Source organism: Pelobates fuscus, chromosome 3, assembly GCF_036172605.1.
Source record: "Pelobates fuscus isolate aPelFus1 chromosome 3, aPelFus1.pri, whole genome shotgun sequence".
In the NCBI taxonomy this organism is placed as follows: domain Eukaryota; kingdom Metazoa; phylum Chordata; class Amphibia; order Anura; family Pelobatidae; genus Pelobates; species Pelobates fuscus.
This window is the reverse complement of record NC_086319.1, coordinates 153,227,797-153,249,525: the sequence shown is the minus strand read 5'-3', so window position 1 is coordinate 153,249,525 and position 21,729 is coordinate 153,227,797. Positions and strand designations below refer to the sequence as shown.

Here is a 21,729-nt window from a genome sequence, read left to right as displayed (position 1 = left end):
TCTCCAGTACTGTGTACAGTACTCCAAGTGAGGTCTCACCAGTGTTCTGTACAATGGCATGAGCAATTCCCTCTTTCTACTGCTAATACCTCTCCCTAATTAACCCATTAGTAATAGCACAAATGCAGGAAAATCCACCACAATGGGTCAATAGTAACACGGGGCCATTATTTTTCTTCTTTGATGTGGCTTCCTAAACATCTTCGGCCCAAAAAGATACTTATGCTTCCCACAACTTTTTTAACATTAAATATTTGGAATGCATATAGTTACAACTATTGTTCACATATTCTTTATCCTCCAGCAATGACCATTACTACTTTTCATTCTAAAATACCAAATTTAAATCTTTGACTTTGGAAAATACATAATTTATATTATGTTTATCAATTGATTCAAGACAATAAGGTTATATACCTTCAACAAACTCATAATCTTAAAAAATAGAGCATATTTCTCATACAATAAAAAATGTGGCTATTGAGATATTATATTTCAGTGTATAGGTATGTACATGGGCAGCAGCTGACGAGCCTCGAGAAAATACTTACAAAGCAGGCAGCACTTATGAAAATTATATCAAAAACTTTATGCAGGCTTGAATTCTAATAATGAAATGTATCAATTACCCTTTATAGGGGCATGGCAACGTGACTTAAAAATCACAAATGAAGAAACAACTTGGCAAAAATTATAAACAAATTTACATAATGCAGTAATCATATAGAATTATCAAGGACATTTTTATAGATGGTACTTAGTGCCAAAGCGTTTACATCAAATTAATTTCAATATATCTGACAAATGTTGGAGAATCCAGGAAGAACCTGGAGACATGCTCCACATATGGTAGGCATGCCCAAAAATAATTAACTATTGGAAGAAAGTGGCAGATTTAATTCACAAAAAAATGGGAATTCCGCATAATCCTGAAACTTTGTTGTTACAGTTCCACACAATAGATTAGTGTTCAAACTCAAGGAAATCGGTCTAGATGAAAATGCTTGTTCTTGGGTAGAACATTGGCTTAAAAACAGAGTACAAAGAGTTCTCGTTAATGGTAAATGTTCAAGCTGGACAGAGGTGGCAAGTGGTGTCCCTCAGGAGTCTGTTCTGGGACCCCTTCTATTTAACATGTTTATAAATGATCTTGAAGACAGCATTGAAAGTCATGTTTCAGTGTTTGCAGAAGACACAAAAGTTTGTAAAATAATACAATGTGAGCAAGATATTACTTTGCTGCAGAGGGATTTAGAGGACTGGAGGACTGGGCGCTCAAATGGCAGATGAAATTTTATGTTGAAAAATGCAAAGTTATGCATTTCGGCGTAAAGACTACACAAGCAACGTATACCCTTAATGGAAGCGAATTAGGGATAACAACACACGAAAAGGACTTGGGAATTGTTATAGACAACAAACTATGCAACAATGTGCAATGTCAATCAGCAGTGGTCAAGGCCATTACGGTATTGTCATGCATGAAAAAGGGCATTCATTCTCGGGACGAGAATATCATTTTGCCTCTTTACAAATCAATAATAAGACCACATATTGAATATGATGTGCAATTTTGGGCACCTGTTCTAAAGAAGGATATTATGGCACTAGAAAAAGTGCAGAGTCGGGCTACAAAATTAATAAAAGGAATGGAACATATCAGCTATGAAGAAAGGTTAACAAATTTAAACCTAGTTAGTTTAGAAAAATGTCGCCTGAGAGGGGATATGATAACATTATACAAATATATTCGGGGCCAATACAAACCATTGTGTGGAAATCTATTCACAAACCGGACTTTACATAGGACACGGGGCTATGCATTTAGACTGGAAGAAAGAAGATTTCGTCTAAGGCAAAGGAAAGGTTTTTTACTGTAAGAACAATAAGGATGTGGAATTCTCTGCCTGAAGAAGTGGTTTTATCAGAGTCCATACAGATGTTCAAACAGCTACTAGATGCATACATGCAAAAACAGAATATTCAAGGATATAATCTTTCAATGTAGGGTAATAACTGAAAAGTAATAATCTCCCTGTCTCGTCTATCACCTTTCAGAGATGAAAAAAGAGAGGTGTATAAGGTAGAGACAAGGTAGATATGGTCAGATGGTGGTGCCAGCTTCACCTGGGGCATGTACCCGCATTCACTGCTAGTTGATAGAAAAAATAATGAAAGAAATCTCCCCTAAGGGAGATCTACAGCTGGCAGAAAGAGAGGGTTAACAACACAGTATAACAATCCCCACAGATCCTAAAGTGTATGGCATATACAGAATCGGGAAAATTAGGAAGCACAATTTGTGTTTCCTAAAACCAATATGAGTGTCCTATGTCAAAGAAATCATTTGTTATTGGAATAAAACTTTATTGGATCCTAAAGAAATGAGGTAGACAAAGGAACACTATATAGAGTCCCCCCCAAAAGTATTGCTACAGGAAAATGGTGATACAATCACCTATACAAATGTTGTAGCTAGGGGTAGGAAAGAAGGTTCCCTCTAAGTCTGTAAATGGAGGCAGGAAATCGTTAGCCCCTGACGAAGGTGTTACACAACACCGAAACGCGCGTCGGGCGACAGCTCGTTTCTTCACTTCACTTTATTTAATTGCACCAAGGGATTCTTTTGTTTCACGATGGGTATTTAGACCCATCTCTCACTCTGCACAACTGTGTGTTCTCCTCTTTCCTAGCTAGTATGGCAATTTAAGTTGAGGCATTTGATTTCAACGCTCAGAGGCAGTTTTAGTTTAGAACACCCACGAAGGTGTTACAGGAGAATTAGGGTTTAGCCTTGAGGACTTTATTTGAAAGATGTCTTTCCTTTTTCCTCCCCTGGAGCTACTATACCCTATCACTCCTCTATATAAACTATGACTGCATTTAAGGGTACCTGTGGGTCTATGTAAATATATTGTCAATTTAACATTGTTATGAGACCTTAATCACAGTGTAACTCTGGTCTCTGGGCATTTCCTGCCTCCATTTACAGACTTAGAGGGAACCTTCTTTCCTACCCCTAGCTACAACATTTTTATAGGTGATTGTATCACCATTTTCCTGTAGCAATACTTTTGGGGGGGACTCTATATAGTGTTCCTTTGTCTACCTCATTTCTTTAGGATCCAATAAAGTTTTATTCCAATAACAAATGATTTCTTTGACATAGGACACTCATATTGGTTTTAGGAAACACAAATTGTGCTTCCTAATTTTCCCGATTCTGTATATGCCATACACTTTAGGATCTGTGGGGATTGTTAATACTGTGTTGTTAACCCTCTCTTTCTGCCAGCTGTAGATCTCCCTTAGGGGAGATTTCTTTCATTATTTTTTCTATCAACTAGGGTAATAACTGCTTGATCCAAGGATAAGTCTGACTGTCATTCTGGGGTCAAGAAGGATTTTTTTTCCTAGCTTGTTGCAAAATTGTGCTTCAAAATGTTTTTTTTTGCCCTCTTTTGATGGACGCAAGTCTCTTTTCAGCTATGTAACTATGTAACAAAATTATGCCCAAAAAATAACAAAACATAAACTTTATTTTATGTACCATATAAATATTGCTGCACTTACAGTTATAAGTCAGACCTGGAGGAATAATATAGCCCCAACATTGGATGAGTGTGTCCAGCTTATTGATGTGAATAAGTTATCTGAAACATCAGCTAGACGAGCTGCAAATCGAAAGAATACAATTTGGAAAATAGCACGGGTAAAATGGAATGAAGCATTTAATTTAGCCAATTCAGATATTATATAAGCTAAATTCTCTTCTGAATCTCGACAGCTGTGTCCGGTACAATATTGAACCAAATAAGAACTATACAATGGTCTTGATAAACATAGGTATATGATTACTCTCTTACCTTGTCCCTTTTTTTTTATTTCTCTTTTGTTGTTCTTTTTCTTCTTTTTAATTACTTATTTACTTTTATAAAAATGATATTTTCACAATATTGTTTATGAATAACATATTGGAAGGCAAATTATCTTTGAATATATGTATTGATCATAAAAGTATAATCAAAAAAAATGTATGATTATTATGATAATAATTGTCCATTTTATTGTTATATTCAATTGTGAACTAAACATTTACAATTAAAAAAAATGACAAGTTCTAACGGTCTTCTTCCTCCAAAGAGAGGCCCTCGCATGCTGTGATATTTCCCCAAAAGGCTCTTTAACTTGTTCACTGATATATGATGTATTGTGCTGTATAGCCATGGTCAGCAGATACTTATTTAGCACTGTCTATGATTAGCTCCAAAGAGTTAAAAGTAGAGGATTTTAAAGATGTCTAGTTGACTCTTTGATTGACAGGCAACACATGTCTTTGTCCTATGTCTTATTCACATTTTGATTGACAGGCACGTTGTTTGTGCTTATTTAAAATGTAACCCTTCAGTTTCTGTTCACCTTATATATACACACGTATATTGTACATTAAATAATAATGATCCATACTCCACAGGCCTAAGTTACAAAATCTCAAATGATACATTAATGACGTTCTAGTTTACCTGGCATAATTGTGTGCTATTTAAAGTCAATGTGCTTGCTGTGAAAATATCCTCTGATCTAGTATTTGTCTTTCATTTCAGTCAGAAGTATCATGGATTCCAAATAAGCACTATTCCGGTATATATGGACTGATGAAGCTGGTGCTAACGAAGACCCTCCCTGCTAGCTTGGAACGTGTCATTGTTCTGGATACTGACATTACCTTTGCCACCGACATAGCAGAGCTATGGGCTGTGTTCCATAAGTTTAAAGGTTAGAAATGTAACCTTAAATTAAACCTGTTTACAGTTAACTTATACCTTAATCAAACAACCATCTCTGATTATTTTCCCATCTCTCTAAATGTGCATATACCCATACAGGGCCAATCCTAGGGTCACAGGCGTCTGGGTGCAGACATGTTTTTGGCGTTCCCAGGTGGGCGTGGACATCTTTCTAACCCCTCCCCTTTGCAATGACTCCACCTCTCCATCTAAACACACACTGACAGAAACATACTCAGACAGAAACATTGACTTACACTCTCAATGACAGGTACACAATCTCACTGATTTGAAACACTCACTGACAGACACAAATGCTGACAGCCACATAGTGATACACAAAACAAGGAAGTCCAGCACACAGCATTTTACATCACAACGTACATAATCACACAATTAAACAAACACTACCCCATGCATACCTAGACAGTCACACACAATACAATACACACACATTCACACTATCAAATGACACTATATCAGTCACACACACACACACACACTCTCTGGAGGAAAGGAGGCCAGGGTCCCTAGTGTCTAGTGCAATGGTAGTCAACCTTTTTGCACCTAGAGCCCACTAATGCATCTTTCTTGATGGAAAAATTTCCTTACCGCACACCAGTTTTTGCGCAAGTGTAGAATATTTTTTAGAAAGGAGGGTGTTTTAAATAAAATAAATGTACGTACATTTATCTTTTTATTTCTACTTTATGCATGTTTATAATGTTTTTAACTTTATGAAGTTTAATGAGAAAACAAAGTAAATTTAAATTACCTTTACTAGTTATTAATGAGATCCTTGAGGTTGATGCTGCGAGACTAAATATTTGATATCTGGTTCGATTTTCGTAAGGAACAAACAAAGGTCTCCTCTTTTGGTGATATTCAGATGATTTCTCTGTTTGCTTATAATATGATTTCTCAACTGTGCATCAGCTCCCCATCTCAATTCCCCTCCCCACCTTTCCCCCCCCCCCCTTTTTCTATTTTTTAACCTTCCTTATAGCAATATCCAGTAGGAAGGCTGAGCTAGGTAGCCCACTTACTATTATTAGCCAACAACAATTCTCTCCTTTTCCTTTTTTCTCCTTTTTTACAAGTACTCTACTCCTTCTTTCTCCTTTTTACAAGTACTCTGCCCCTTCTTTTGTCTATTCTACAAGTACTCTGCTCCTTCTTTCTCCTTTTTACAAGTACTCTGCTCTTTCTTTCTCATATTCTACAAATAGTCTGCTCCTTCTTTGTTCTATTCTACAAGTACTCTGCTCACAGACAAACACATACACACACTCACACATACACTTAGAGACACACACACTCACAGACAAACACACTCACACAAACACTCACAGAGAAACACATACAAACAGACAAACATACACACACACACACACACATACACTTACAGACACACACACATACACACTCAAACATACACTTACAGACACACACTCACAGACACACACTTTTAGACACACACACTCACAAACACACTCACACATACACTTACAGACACACACACACTCACAGACAAACACATACACACAAACATACACACACTCACACATACACTTACAGACACACACACATATACTTAGACACACACACATACACACTCACATATACACTTACAGACACACAAATTATTAATATTAAATGTCCACCCAGCCTCCCTGGAGAGCTGGTGTGGATCTGTCCCTGGGGTCCAGTGGGGCTTCACTTTGGCAGGCGGCAGAGTTCTAATCCGAGGCAGCGAGGGAGCTCTAACCTCTCTGCTCTGCTCCCTCGCGGGCTGTCTACTGATGCCAGGAGTCGGAATATGACGGTTTTCAAGGCTGTATTCTACAGAAGCCACCAACTCTCTTGAGTCCCACCGTGTTCCAAGCTGTGACAATCGTCCTTGCAGCACCCCCCTCACTCTAGTGTTTGGTCACAAATGCCCCCTCAAATGACCCTGGTGGTTAAGTGGTATCATATATATGTTCCCTGGCAGTCCGGTGGTGAATAGCAGGAAGCACATGTCCTCTTGTTTCAGATCATAATACCCACTCCTTCACAGCTCCGGATTTGAATGTTGTCAGAGCGCAGGCTGAGTATCTCTGAGCCTGTTCTCTGACTCACTAACTGAGCGCCGGAACCACAAGGGAGAGGATATGATCTAAATGCATGTACTGCCGGTGCGCACCAGTGGACCACCAGGGTATCGTTTAAATTTAATATGCTGGAGTCCCCAACTTGCAAGCTGTGTTGGCCACCGGGCGCCTCTGTTGTCATTGCGCCTTACATAACCACACAGCTTGCAGACCCCAAAGGCTGGTCCTGTTGACAGACACACTGGCACTCACTCTCAATGACACACACACATAAACCATGACAGACACACACACTCACTGACAGACACACACTTACTGACAGACAACCACTTACTTGACAGACACACTCGCTGACACGCACACAAACACTGACATACACTCACACACACTTACTGACAGACACACATACACTGACAGTCACACTGATAGACACACTTACTGAAAGGCACACACACTGACAGACACACACTCACTGACAGATACATTTACTGAAAAACATACACACTCACACCCACTGACAGACACATACACTCACTGACAGACATACATAGACACACTCACTGACAGACACACACTTACTGACATACAGGGTGCCACCAGCTCAGGGTCTGGGCCCACTGGGGCCCGCCTCCAATCCCGCCCACAGGGTCCGCCTCCAAATCCTCCAAAAATCACAGGAATACACAAACAGACACAAACACACACACCGATACAAAAGGACACAGATACACACACACAGATACATGCTAACAGACACACACTGAAACAGACATACACGCATATAGACATACATACTGACACACACATACTGAGACATACACACATATACAGACACACAGGCATACATAGTGATAGACAGACACATACTAATATACATATAGACAGACATGCATGAGGACATACAGACACACTGACATACATACAGACACCGACATACATACACACATACACACTGACATACATACAGACACCGACATACAAACACACACACAGATATACATTCATAATGACATACAAGCATACATACATTCATACTGGCATACATACTTATATACATACATACAGACGTACTGACAGACATATATACATACATTCATACAGACAGACAGACATGCATACAGACACTGACATCCATACACACATACATACATAGGCAGACATACATTCATAATGGCATACAGACATACATACATACTGGCATGCATGCTTATATACATACATACATAATGACATACAGACATACATCCATAATGACATATATACAGACATACATTGAAACATACATACATGCATACATACAGACATATATTCATAATGACATACAGACATATATTTATAATGACATACAGACATACATTCATACAGACATACATTCATACAGACATACATTCATATAGACATACACACACACACAGAGCTAATTTTTCAGCCACCCACCTGTTTCTTACCTTTTCTTTGCAGGAGGGTGGCTGCGGCTGATAGTATTTGGCGCGGGTGTCCCTCTTCACTGCCTGGCTGGCTCTCCTCCCGCGCAGGCCCGTGACATCCGTCATGGTTGTCACCCCCTGATGGCGGCCCTGCTGACAGACATACACATACACTTACTGACAGACACACACTTACACTTACTGATAGACACATACACACTTACACAGTCTTGCACACACACTCACAAATTAATTTTATTGTTTGTTGCTCCTACCTTTAGAAATCTTCTGAGTTCTCTCCTCGGGGTCCAGTGACTTTTATGATCTTCCTTTTCCTCTCTCCTCCCTCGCACTGTTTAGTGATGCGGGCTCGGAATTACGCCATATTACGGCTCCCGGCATCAACACATAGGGCGTGCGAGGGAGAAGGAAGATCATCAGCACAGGCAGTGCTCCCTCGCCGCCACCTGCCTCCTCTCTCAGCCGGCCGGCATATTGCTGCAGAGTTGGCACCTGCCGTCTGGGATAAGCAGGTGCCTACTCTGCCTTGCTACATAATCGCCATTCCGGGTTGCACCCTTAGGTGGCCAGCTGGCCACCTGCTGGACTTCCTGTGACAGGCCATCGGCCTACCAAAACAACTTTAGCTTAATGAAGCAGTTTTGGTGTATAGACCTGTGCCCCTGCAGTCGCTATGCTCAATTCACAACCATTGTTTATGAAGCCCAATTACACCTGCCTTGCACAGCCTACCTAAACACTTCCTGAAAAATTAACTAGATATTTTAGGTTCCTGTATTGCATTGTCTAGATTTGTCTTAGCTTCTTCTCTATTAATAGCCTTCTAGATTCTGCAGGAGCCTCCTTGTGTGATTAAAGGGACACTATAGGCACCCAGACCACTTCAGGTCATTGAAGTGGTCTGGGTACAGTGTCCCTATTTCCCTTAGTGCCACAATGTTAAACATTGCAGTTCCAGAGAAACTGCAATGTTAACATTGCAGCAATAGGTCTGCTTCCAGTGGCTGTCTGCATCCAAATGGACCTTTGGTTTGGTATCTGACGATGAGGGCATCCAGCATCAGATTTTTCCCTATAGTAAATGTGCTGGGATAAGGTAAGTAAGTAAAGGGTTTTTAACCCTATATTTACCATGGTGTGGGATGGGGAGGAGAGGGGTTAATTAGGGGTGAGACAGTGTATTTCTGGCACTTATAGTTTCTATTTAAAGTTCAATTTACAGAGCAGAAACTAAGACCTTCTAAAACAAGTCAAAGTCTAATTGAAAATTAAACCATTTTTTTCATGCAAGCTGTGTTAGCTAGGGCTGCTCAAACAGATAAAAACGTATGTAACTCTTAAATGGCTGAGAATTAAGCAGTGAGATTGCACACACATGATTTATACACCAAAACAGCTTAATTAAGCTAAAGTTGTTTTGAGGCCTATAGTATCCCTTTAATGGTTATACGCCCCTAATTGCCAGTTACCTTTACTGTAGATACAAGTGATACAAAGATACTCTAAGTGCACTTTACTGTAGATACAAGTGATACAAAGATACTCTAAGTGCAGGACGACTTTGTTAATAATAATACCTTAACTGTTCTCAGCTCTTTCAAAGCAGGTGAGCTATTAGAACAATTAAACTGGGTTATTCACTAGATCAGTGATGGCGAACCTATGGCACGCGTGCCACAGGTGGCACGCCGGGCCCTTTCTGTTGGCACGCGGCCATAGGTCCGCCATTAATGCAGAGTAGGCACCTGCCTGCCCGAAATGGCAGGCGCCTACTCTGCTTCCGGGTCGGGAGGCAGGGGGAGGGATCTGTGATGCAGCTTCCCTGTCCTCCCGCGCGTTGCTGTGTGGAGCGTTGCCGAGCGTTACCATGGCAACGCTCCACACAGCATCGCGCGGGACGACAGGGGAGCTGATTCACAGATCCCTCAGCCTGCAGTGCTTTCCACCACCGGACCACCAGGGATGGCTGTGCCGCGCCCCCCCTCCCTCCCTACTTCATTAAAGGTAAGAAGGAGGGAGGGGGGAATACTGACACCCAGCACCCGCACCCCTACCCCACCCAAGCACCCCTATCCCCCCAGCAGTACCCCTACCACCCCTTCCCCCCAGCAGTACCCCTATCCCCCCAGCAGTACCCCTATCCCCCCAGCAGTACCCCTCCCCCCCACAGCAGTACTCCTACCCACCCCCACAACAGTACCCCTACCCCCAGTACCCCTACCCCCAGCACCCCTATCCCCCCAGCCGTGCCCCTACCACCCCCAGCAGTGCCCCTACCACCCCCAACAGTACCCCTTCCCCCCCACAACAGTACCCCTACCACCCCCACAACAGTACCCCTACCCCCCCCAGCACCCCTATCCCCCCAGCAGTGTCCCTACCACCCCCATTAAAGGTAAGAAGGAGGGGGTTAGAGGGAGGGAGGGATACTGACACCCCCCCAGCAGTACCCCTACCCCCCAAGCACCCCTATCCCCCCAGCAGTACCCCTTAACCCCCACAGCATTACCCCTTCCCCCCCACAGCAGTACCCCTACCACCCCCACAACAGTACCCCTACCCCCAAGCACCCCTATCCCCCCAGCCGTGCCCCTACCACCCCCATTAAAGGTAAGAAGGAGGGGGTTAGAGGGAGGGAGGGGGGATACTGACACCCCCCAGCAGTACCCCTATCCCCCCAGCAGTACCCCTACCACCCCCAGCAGTACCCCTACCACCCCCAGCAGTACCCCTACCCCCCCAGCACCCCTATCCCCCAGCAGTACCTCTACAAGTACCCTTACCTCCCAGCAGTACCCCTACCCCCCAGACAGTACCCCTACCCCCCACACAGTTCCCCTACCCCCCCAGCAGTACCCCTACCCCCCCAGCAGTACCCCTACCCCCCCAGCAGTACCCCTACCCCCCCAGCAGTACCCCTACCTCCCCGCAGTACCCCTACCTCCCCGCAGCACCCCAACCTCCCCACAGCACCCCTACCTCCCCACAGCACCCCTACCCCCCACACGGCACCCCCCCCACACACACACAGCACCCCCCCACACACACAGCACCCCTCCACACACACAGCACCCCCCCAAACACACAGAGCACCCCCCCACACACACACAGAGCACCCCCCCCACACACTCAGCACCCCCTCACACACAGCACCCCCTCACACACACACACAGCACCCCCACACACACACAGCACCCCCTACACACACAGCACCCCCCCACACACACACACACAGCACCCCCACACACACACAGCACCCCCCACACACTTACACAGCACCCCCCACACACTTACACAGCACCCCTCATACACACACAACCCCCCACACACACACACACAGCACCCCCCACACACACACACACAGCACCCTCCCCCCCCCCCCCCCCCCCGCACACACAGCACCCCCACACACACACGCAATTGCCGTGTTGGCACTTTAAGGAAAAAAAAGTTGGCATGTATTGCGGTTTGGGCACTCGGGCTCAAAAAGGTTCGCCATCACTGCACTAGATTATGAATTGTTGTAATGTCAGTGCACATGTTAAATTGGAAGCCAAAATAATCCAACAGAAATATAGCTGGAATGCTGACATGGGAATTTGTTCCCTAAGCCTAAACAGGTACTCCAGAACTATAGTATTCCTAACACTATGGTATATGGTTTATGGTTCTGGTGTTATATATAATATATATATACATACACATACACATACACACACACACACCCTTCCCCCCCACTCCCTAATAAACTTCTCAACTTATTGATATACATTTTGATTTTACACACCTGAGGTTTTCTTTGTTTTGTCATGGATAACAATGTAATGACTAGTTCTGTCTATGAAAAAGTAAAGCCATACATTATAATAAAAGACAGTCAAGGAAGATTTATAGTCCACCAGAGCCTAGTTTCTATAGCAATAATGTGGAAAAAAAATCATTTTTTGGGAGGAAAATAGTATATTTTAAAGCCTGGAGGGAGAACAGTTTGCTGTAATATGGTTTAGAGTATTCTGTTTGTAAATTATTTAATAACTATGAGTTAGCAGAAATACAGTGATATTCCTGAGACAAATAAGGTCAGAGCAGAATGGGTTAGTGGTTTCAATGAATTTAAAGACCATGATGGGAACAGTGCTCACATAAAAACACAGTATAAAACTCTTATAATGGTTTCTTAAAATTATCTTGGCACCCACATGGGGAATTAATCACAATATATGGCCAGACTATATTTGAACGCCTCACTGCATCAATGTACCCTAGTGTTCCTAGTGTTGAAGGGTCTAATGCCAATCTTAACATAGGAAATAAACATGCTTTCTGCTTAAATTGTTTCAAGAGGCTGTCAAATTTATGCTTTACTTCCTGTAGTCACTTCTAATTGGGAGTGTACCGGTGGTGTGCTCAGCACAAAGAAATCTGGTCAATATTAAAACAAACAAAAAAATATTTGGGGGCTTACCAAAACATTAATTTATTAATACTGGTGCTTCTATAAAGACCAAAATACACATTAAGGGAACAAAGCAACCACAAACATACAGTACAAAATCTTACAAGGAATATCAACAAATACATTTATATTGTACTTTTGTGTCTGCACTGCTTCCATAAATGGACATTCTAAACACCCGAATCACATCTTAATGTAGAGGCTGTTGGTATATAGAAGCTGTTCCTTTTCTTTGGCAATGTTAAACACTGCCATTTCAGAAAAAAAAGGCAATCTACATTTTGCCAAGAACACACACCTCTAATAGATGTCAGACTAGGGTCACTTCCTCTTTTATTCCTTCGGTTTTTAAAGTTCTTCATGTTTGATGTCATCATGAAGATGCCAAATGTTAAAGCTTCTCATAGATAAACACTAAATGTAATACCTCTGTGAGAAGCATTTGAGTAGCGAAGAGCCTGTATCATGGACTGGAAGTCCTGTGGTTGGATTGGTGAGTCACTTATGTCGGATGTAGGCTGGATCACACTGCATGTTACACATACTTGTGTCTTTTGTTCTGATTGGTTTAAACTTTATGATTGATCTTTGCTGCTGAAGTTTACAGTAAAGAAAGTTATGCAAAATATGAAAACTGTCATGTGGTAAAATTACATTTTCTTCCTTACCTCCTAGTGCTGCTAAGTAAATATAGACACCGAATGTGTCTTTTATAACACTTTGCTTTAAAAAAAAAAAAAAAAAAAAAAAAAAGGCCATCCCTGGCCTGTTCGTTAGCCACCCCATCCCTTATCACAGGCAAAGAGAGGATAAAAAGGAGGTCTGCAAGTGTCCTAATATTTTCATCATAATTTGTTGGTTTTCGCAATGTTTTTGGAAAAAAGTGAATAATAGTTCTCCAATAACAACAAGGAATTCTATGATCTCGCTCAGGAAAAGTTGTCAGGTAGATTTGTGCATTGAGTTCAGTGGGCCAAAACAAAAATACACAACTCATCCTTTTTTTCTTTCATAAGATACAAGTGTGAAGTTTTTATTTTCTTTTATTTAAATATAACTGCGGTGCTGCATCCTCACCTGTATTAGTTATTTTTATCGATCTTGTAGCCCTCCACAAAATGAGTCCTGCTGCCTCATTTTAACTTTGATGCTTCAATGTAACCAACAAATGGGAAAATATGTTGAGCAAGCCTATTCTACCACTACAAGCACAAATTGTGCTATGCTTTTTGTAATGATTGCAAGTACATAAAGGTCAACACCTTTCCTTATTAGTATTATAAGCATCTCTCCGAGTAGCAGGGAAAGGGCAGATACTGATGAGTCCTAATGAGCCATAAAAACATGATTCAATGTCATGGAGTATCAGTCTTTATAAAATGTCATCCACTAAAACTCAGCTACATGACCAGATCCCAGATCCTGCACACATTTACTTGTAGAGAAGAAAATATGCCTGGTAGGTTTAATAAAACAAGTATTATGTGGAGTGGAGAAAAAATATTACTAAAAAGTAAGAAGAGCAAGAAATCAGACATGTTTTTATCGATCTAAATTGAAACCTGAGGAACCTTGAAGTGTGTTCATTAAAGAGATACTCTAAGCAAAAATACAACTTCATACAGCTTAAAGAAGCAGTTTGGTGTATACATCATGCCCTGCAGTATCGTTTTTCAATTTTCTATTCAATGATTTAAATCTGTTTGTTGGCAGCCTTCACCATACATCCCATGGCTGTGCCTAAGGACCTTTAGTGGTTATGGTGCTTGGAGTCTTTCTTTAAGTGAAAATGCATTCAATACATCATGCAACACTGAAATACATGATGTATTTACTGTAAAATATAATTCTCCATTCTAGCCATCTTCTATCTTTTGAGCTTTGTGAAAAAGAATCTTTGTGTAACACTATTCCCCGGTCCATACTCTGCTCCACCTTTGGTCTTCTTAAGTTTGTTCTGCTTGGGGACTACTTCTCGAAGAAGATCAAACCTCCTGTGTGACGTTGACACACTGCTTTCTTTGCCAGTATGCCGGTATCTTAATTAACTGCACTGGCAGCATCGGTTAGGGAGTTGAGAAGTGAGATGGTGGAGGCACAATCTATACCCCAAAACTGCTTTATTAACCCCATTTAAACCCAATTACTAAAGTTAACCCCAGATCGCCGCAATCGCCCCTCAGGTCAGGCTGTCAGAGCGAGCACATGTGCTGCAGGGACTCACGATCCGCCTCCCTGCTCTTCCACATCCAGTGTGAAGTGCAGGGAGACGGATCAGCAGTGATCTGCTTCTCCCTGTAAAAAAAAAAAAGTTAAAGTAAAATCCCACCCCCCACCCCCTGCTTTAATAAAATTAACCCCTTCCCTGCCTGTTAATCACTGACTACAGTGATCAATTGGCAAGGACTACATTTTACTGTCATCTGATTTTTATTTTTGTAACCTCTGGGGGTTAAATTTTATTTTTTTTAAACCCTCAGGGGTTAAATTTATTTTATTAATTAATTTAAATATTTAAAAGTTATATATTCAGCTACCTGGGGTGGGTGGAAGTTAGTGGGGAATTGGGAAATTTGGTGTTAGGCTAGCTAGGGGTTAACGTTAAAAACAAGTTTTAAAAAAATGTTTTAATAACGTTTTTAAAAAGTTTAAAAAAAATTCCACCCCCTTTACCCAGTCCAAATAAAAATTAACCCCTCCCCTGACAGTTGATCACTGCCTACAGTGATCAAAATATAGTTCACAGTATTATAAAAAGTTTTAAAAAGAGTTTTAAAAAGTAAAAAAAACATAAAAAATGCTCATTACCACTACACTTGGAACAAACAAGAAAAAAAAATGATCCCACGCTAAGGTTCAAAATATGCCTTTTGAATTACCCCGGGGTGTATTCTTTAATAAATAGTATGTGTTTGTGGGGAAGTTTGAATAACCAACCAGCTAAACTACTCCAAAATGGAACATGGACACAGCGTAAAAATTCAAAGTTTGAAAAAAAATGTAATAGCTGTGTCTCAAATGTGCCCCTTCAATGTCCACATATACCTGGTAAAGATACATACGAGGGTATTGCTGTAATCATCCGACATAGCTGAGCAACATATGAAGTATTAGACAGTCTTAGCACACATTGTGTGTCAAAAAGGCAGAAAAAATGCTTATTACCACATAACTTGGTACAAGCTAGCAGAAAAATGATCCCACGTTAAGGTTCAAAATATGCCTTTTGAAATACCCTGGGATGTCTTTGTTAAGAAATGGTATGCCTTTATGGTGTAGTTGGATTATGTAGTTCGCTCAAGTGCTCCAACGTTGGACACGGACGCATCAAAACCCTCCATGAAAATTCACACTTAAAAACCTGAACTTGTCAGGTCTCTTTTACAGCACTGGAACTTCACAAAAAAGTGTCTAGGTCATACATTGGGCCTATTGTTTTACTCAGAAGATGTAACTGAGCATAATTTGGGGAGTTCTTTTTTCCCCATTTTTAATTTTTTTTTTTATAATTAATGAGAATTTATCTATTTAAATGTGACATAAAATTAAAGCCTTGTTTGCCCTCTAAAAAAACATTATATAATATGTGTTGATGTAATAAATGACAGAGATGCAAATTGCGTCTGAGCACAAACAGCAAAAAATGCAAAAATGGCTTGTGTCCTTAAAGGTAAGACAAGCTTAGTAGATATACCTCAAATGAAAACTTGAGGCATTTAATTATGCATTTTTTCCATTGCTGGTATATATAAAACCAGCTTGCAAAACCTGCAGATCTCTTTTCTGTTGCTTTTGCAAACCCTTTTAACCCTTCCCAGACTTTCTATGGCTGTCCAATCACAGACTTCCCAATGCAGCTTAATGAGAAGTCTTTGCAAGGCAATTGCTGCCTCTTGATTACAGCTGCATGAGCTAAGGAAGCCAGGAAGTAACATGATGACTTGTCTGCTTGAAAGCCAAGGGGGTCTAACCAGGTTAATTTTGAATATTGTCAATTTCTACTGAAATCTGCACTATTTGCTAAATTGAAAAAAAGAGGACACACTCTTCACACATGAGACTTGTCATGCAAGCTAAAGTGTTTTAGGGGTCTGAAGTGTCAGTTTAAGCAAAAATAATTTTGGTACTTAGCGTGTCCCTTTAATGTTACATTCCAGAGTGGATCTGCCACCATTTTTTTTTAGTTTTTTGTTTTTTACGTGACAAAATACACATTAAAAGAAACTAGTCACCACTTACCTAACACTCAAATCCCCCAATGCAATCTCTTTATGGAGATGGATGTTACATTTCTGTAAGACCCACCTATGATGCACTCAGCCCCGTGTCTTCACAAATTTGCTCTGTCTGGGGAGGCTTGCCCAAGCAGTGCAGACCTCCTCCATGATGCCAACATTCTGACTTCACTGCCTGCATGCAGGTGTCTGAACAGAGTGACATAAGTAACTCTGTGTAACATGTTCAGCCTCACTATGCAGTAATTGCAGTAAATGCGAAAGTGCCATTCAGCGGTCATGCAGCAATATATCTGACTCCTCAAACATTTTGGTGGATGCCGGCCGCAGCGGATCCACACCAATATGTAGCCCCACGCTACTGACAATGTCAACGTGCGCGTCATTTACCTGACCTCACGCGCACGTTGATGACGTGCACGCACTTTATAAAATAAACGTTCTGGGGGGCATGAATGTTCTGGGGTCAAAGGCCAGGTACGGCCAATCGGATCTGAGGGAGGCTTATTTAAACTACTTTTTTCCTTTCACTCATTGCCTTGTCGTGGTTTCCCTTAGTGGTTGTCCGAGAGTGTGTTCCTGAGCGTTTATTTCCGTTTATTGACTTTGGCTTCATTTTGACTTCCCTGTAAGCTGGTATCCCTGACTTTTGGCTTTCCCTCATTATTGTGTCCCATTCTGTGTCCCCGACTTCGGCAAGTATTCTGACTATTCTTTGGCCAATAGCATAATCTGGTAAAGCAGTGATGAGACAATAGAGGGAAACCTCTCTTTGTAATAAAGGTCAAACTTGCTGCAGAACATCTTGAGAAGCTTTGAATACTTTTCATGAAGATTCCAGGCAATAAAGTCTAGAATTAAAATGGAAATATTAAGATTAGTAAGGGGTTATTGTCACACAGTTAGTTTCATAGTCTTTTAAATTATTTTTTTCAGCATTTTTGGTACCGCCAAGTCTTGCACTTGCCAAGTTGACAGGAACACCCGTCTCTCCTTTGGAGTACACATTATTACATTTTGTCCTTCATAACAAAAAAGAATCTTGACAAGAAAATAAAATGTTGCTAGAGTGTCTCATTTAGAGGATGTGGTTTATGCAGTCTATTTCATCTGTACAGGATTGGTTCACAATCCACTGAATTCGGCAAACCAACCAAATGGCAGGTTGAATAACAAAACCACCAGTCTCACGTATACCTTGAATGTGAATGTAATTCTGTCGGCTTCCATCTTCCAATTCAGTAGCTGTCACTGTAACACACTTAAAGGAACACTATAGTCACCTAAATTACTTTAGCTAAATAAAGCAGTTTTAGTGTATAGATCATTCCCCTGCAATTTCACTGCTAAATTCACTGTCATTTAGGAGTTAAATCACTTTGTTTCTGTTTATGCAGCCCTAGCCACACCTCCCCTGGCTATGATTGACAGAGCCTGCATGAAAAAAAAAACTGGTTTCACTTTCAAACAGATGTAATTTACCTTAAAGGACCACTCTAGTGCCAGGAAAACATACTAGTTTTCCTGGCACTAGAGTGCCCTGAGGGCGCCCCCACCCTCAGGGTCCCCCTCCCGCCCGGCTCTGGAAAGGGGAAAAGGGTTAAAACTTACCTTTTTCCAGCGCTGGGCGGGGAGATCTCTGCCTCCGATCCTCCTCCGTTCCGCCCCGTCGGCTGAATGCGCACACGCGGCAAGAGTGGGTTGTTTTCCTGGCACTGGAGTTTTCCTTTAAGTTTAGAATCTAACATTTGCTCTTCTTCCACAAGTTTTGTGGAATAGATTTTCTCAGTAAACTCAGCATTCACTCTATAAGAGCTGGAGTAAGCTGCATCTCCGTTCCTGTTTGCCTCTCCGAATCACTGGAAGAGGAAGACGTAGCCACTTGAGACTTAGGAGTTTCCTTCTCCTCTTCCATTACACAGCCACATAGAGAATTGTGTTTCCTTGCAAATTTCAGTTTAATCAAAAAGCCCTGTGTCTGGGCTTTATTATTTTTGTAATTTTTAAAATTATTTATTTTTGATGTCATAGTATAACCATAGAGTCAGCAAGGTCAATATTACCCCTTATTTAGACAATAGACAGTGTCACAAATTCCATCACTAGTATGGATATTAGAAAACAAAAAACACAAAAGAACATTTCAGACCTGATAATTAAACTCCTGTACCCTTTTTACATCCTTTACCGCACTCACTCTCTTCCGCTTCAATATCTCCTCCACACTCTACTGCAAACTTTCTTGGGGTCACCTTCTATACCATTCTTTCTGTCAGACATCTCACCTTGCTCACCTGGACTCAGCATTTTCGCTCTCATGCACCCATGACTCTCTTGTACAATCTCGCCGCACACCAATACTTTCATTACTGTATTGCATCAACATCTTATATCTTAAGGGGTTTTGTTATTTGTATGTGCATATTATGGCCTGAAACATTTGTCGGTTCATGGGACTTATCTGACTCTAGCATGCATTACGGAGTACATTTTAATTTTAGTTTACCCTGTTGTAGGCTTGTCTCCTGTCATACTGTTTAACAGTAATTATAAGCAATGTAAGCTTAGTTTTCACTTGTAGTGTTAGAGTGATTTATATATCTTGACGTGATATATTTATTAAACTATTCTTATCTTGCCCTTTTTCGCTTTTTCTCTTAGTTTGGCTACCACCACTGCATCTGCATTACAGAAAACAGTACAGCTAATACACCTCCCTTAGGTTGATGCTTTCCACTGCACAGCTTGCTGGCATTTGATTGCTATTCTAATCAGCCTGCTAAGGCATGTGGAACTTTGTTTCCCTTCTGTTACTGTTTTTTTTTATTTTATTTTTTGCAACATTAGCTTCTACTAATCTTATATGGTATATTCCTAGTACCATCTATTTTCTTCTATTGCTACTTTTTGAGCAATTCCATTATCCATTCCATTGTATTTTAATTGATTTTTTGTTTAACAGTTTCTGGGTATCTGCTGCCTCCTAATTGGGATGTTTCTTTATAATTGAGTCATTTAGCAACATTTCTACTGTACTGGAGATATTTTTTGAGTATGTGTCCATTTGAACTGATTCTACGATTTAGATATTGTATGATTCAATAATGATGTGATCTTTGGTAGATACTCATTGGGCTTCATCTCATCTTGCTGGGTCTAGTCGACTTTTCTTTTTAATGTATTCATTGTATTTTTTGATTGCTTACTAGATTACTTAAAACACATGTTTTATATACTCTTAATTTGTGGGCTGTTTTTGGGGGAGTTTAAGCGATTTTCTTTGTTTTCTGCCTGTTTCACAAGTAGATACACCACAAAATTAAGTTAAAATGTTTTTCTTGCAATTTTCATATTTTGTGGCCCACATGCATCCTGGAAGAATGTATACGATCACTTGGGGCCCTGTATAGATCCCTAGAGCAGGGTTTTCTCCTTTTGCTTTTTCCAATGGTACCAGGCAGGGGGGCAACCTGTCCCCACTCATCTTTGCCTCATCATTGGAGCCTTGCTTACACCGTATGCAGACACCCCCCGATATTAAGAGTTTCACTGTAGCAGGGGAGAAATACGTGGTTTCTACATCTGAAGATGATATACTACTAACCATTACGGACCCTTCCTCAATTTCTGGAGTTACTAACACACTTTGAATCTGTATCAGGTTATAAAGTTAATTTTGGAAATGTATGCCATTTAATATATCAGCTCAGAATGCAATGCAGTTGGGGTCTAGTTTTGGTTTCCAAATAGAGAATCCATTATTTCGATATCTGGGAGTTCATCTTACTGCAGATCGTAATAGACTTCCCAGTTAATTGCGAATCTGTTTTTCATACTCTAGTGTCGGACTCTTCTCCTATAATATGGATTGGTAGAATCCATGTCATTAAAATGAAACTGATGCCTAGACCACTATTTTTATTTCAGGCTCTCCCTGTGGGGGTCTCTAAATGGGGGGCTGAATAACCTCCAGTCATAAGTTGATAGATTCATAGGAGGGTTCAAGAGGCATAGAGTGGCCACATAAGTATTCTCTCGCCTTAGATCACATGAAGGCTTAGTTGTGCCCCATGTTTATATGTATATGGCCAAACCTCCCCATCCCCCTGGTGTGCGTCACTGGTTAGACTTGGATTCAGGAGCTAACTTGCCCTTAATTTTTTTATATGGCTTCACAAGCCCCAATGAGCTTTCATCAAAACCTTGTGACATTCTGCATTGTATTAGCCTATGGGACAGTGTGTCAGGGACCAGGAACCAGACAGAGACAGAACTAGATGCAAAAAACACCTTTATTAATAAATAACAAATAAATAACCAAAAAGCAAAGTCCAGGAATCAAGCAGGGGTCAGTCACCAGAGCGAGTAGTCAGACAAGCCAGGATCAGGGGCACGGAGAGCAGCGGAGTCAGGAACAAGGCCGGAGTAAGGAACCAGGAACAAACAGGAAACACAGGAACAAGGAGACTTCTGGGGAACAGGAAACCACGCAAGGGCAAGGAGGTTCTGGGATTTGCTGCTTAAATAGGCTGAACTGATTAGCAGCAGGATTGATTACTACTCTCAGGTGAGTAACTGTGGCAACATGCTGAAGGAGCTGATAGTAATTACAGCTGAAAACTCATTCACTGAAACAGAAAGGGTTGCTGTTTAAAACAGCAAAGAAACCCTGACACAGTGTTAGAAAATTCACCTTGTCAAGCTGCCCCT

The 21,729-nt window shown here is 41.1% G+C and overlaps 1 protein-coding gene across 2 annotated transcripts in view; it reads left to right on the top strand.

Annotated features, from left to right (window-relative positions):
- The window catches only part of LARGE1 (LARGE xylosyl- and glucuronyltransferase 1), a 641,175-nt gene that overhangs the window by 392,287 nt on the left and 227,159 nt on the right, over positions 1-21,729 (top strand). For both annotated transcript variants that reach the window (XM_063447549.1, XM_063447551.1), the window contains exon 6: positions 4,605-4,776. In XM_063447549.1, the coding sequence (XP_063303619.1) occupies positions 4,605-4,776 (172 nt within the window). The remainder of the gene's footprint in view (positions 1-4,604; positions 4,777-21,729) is intronic.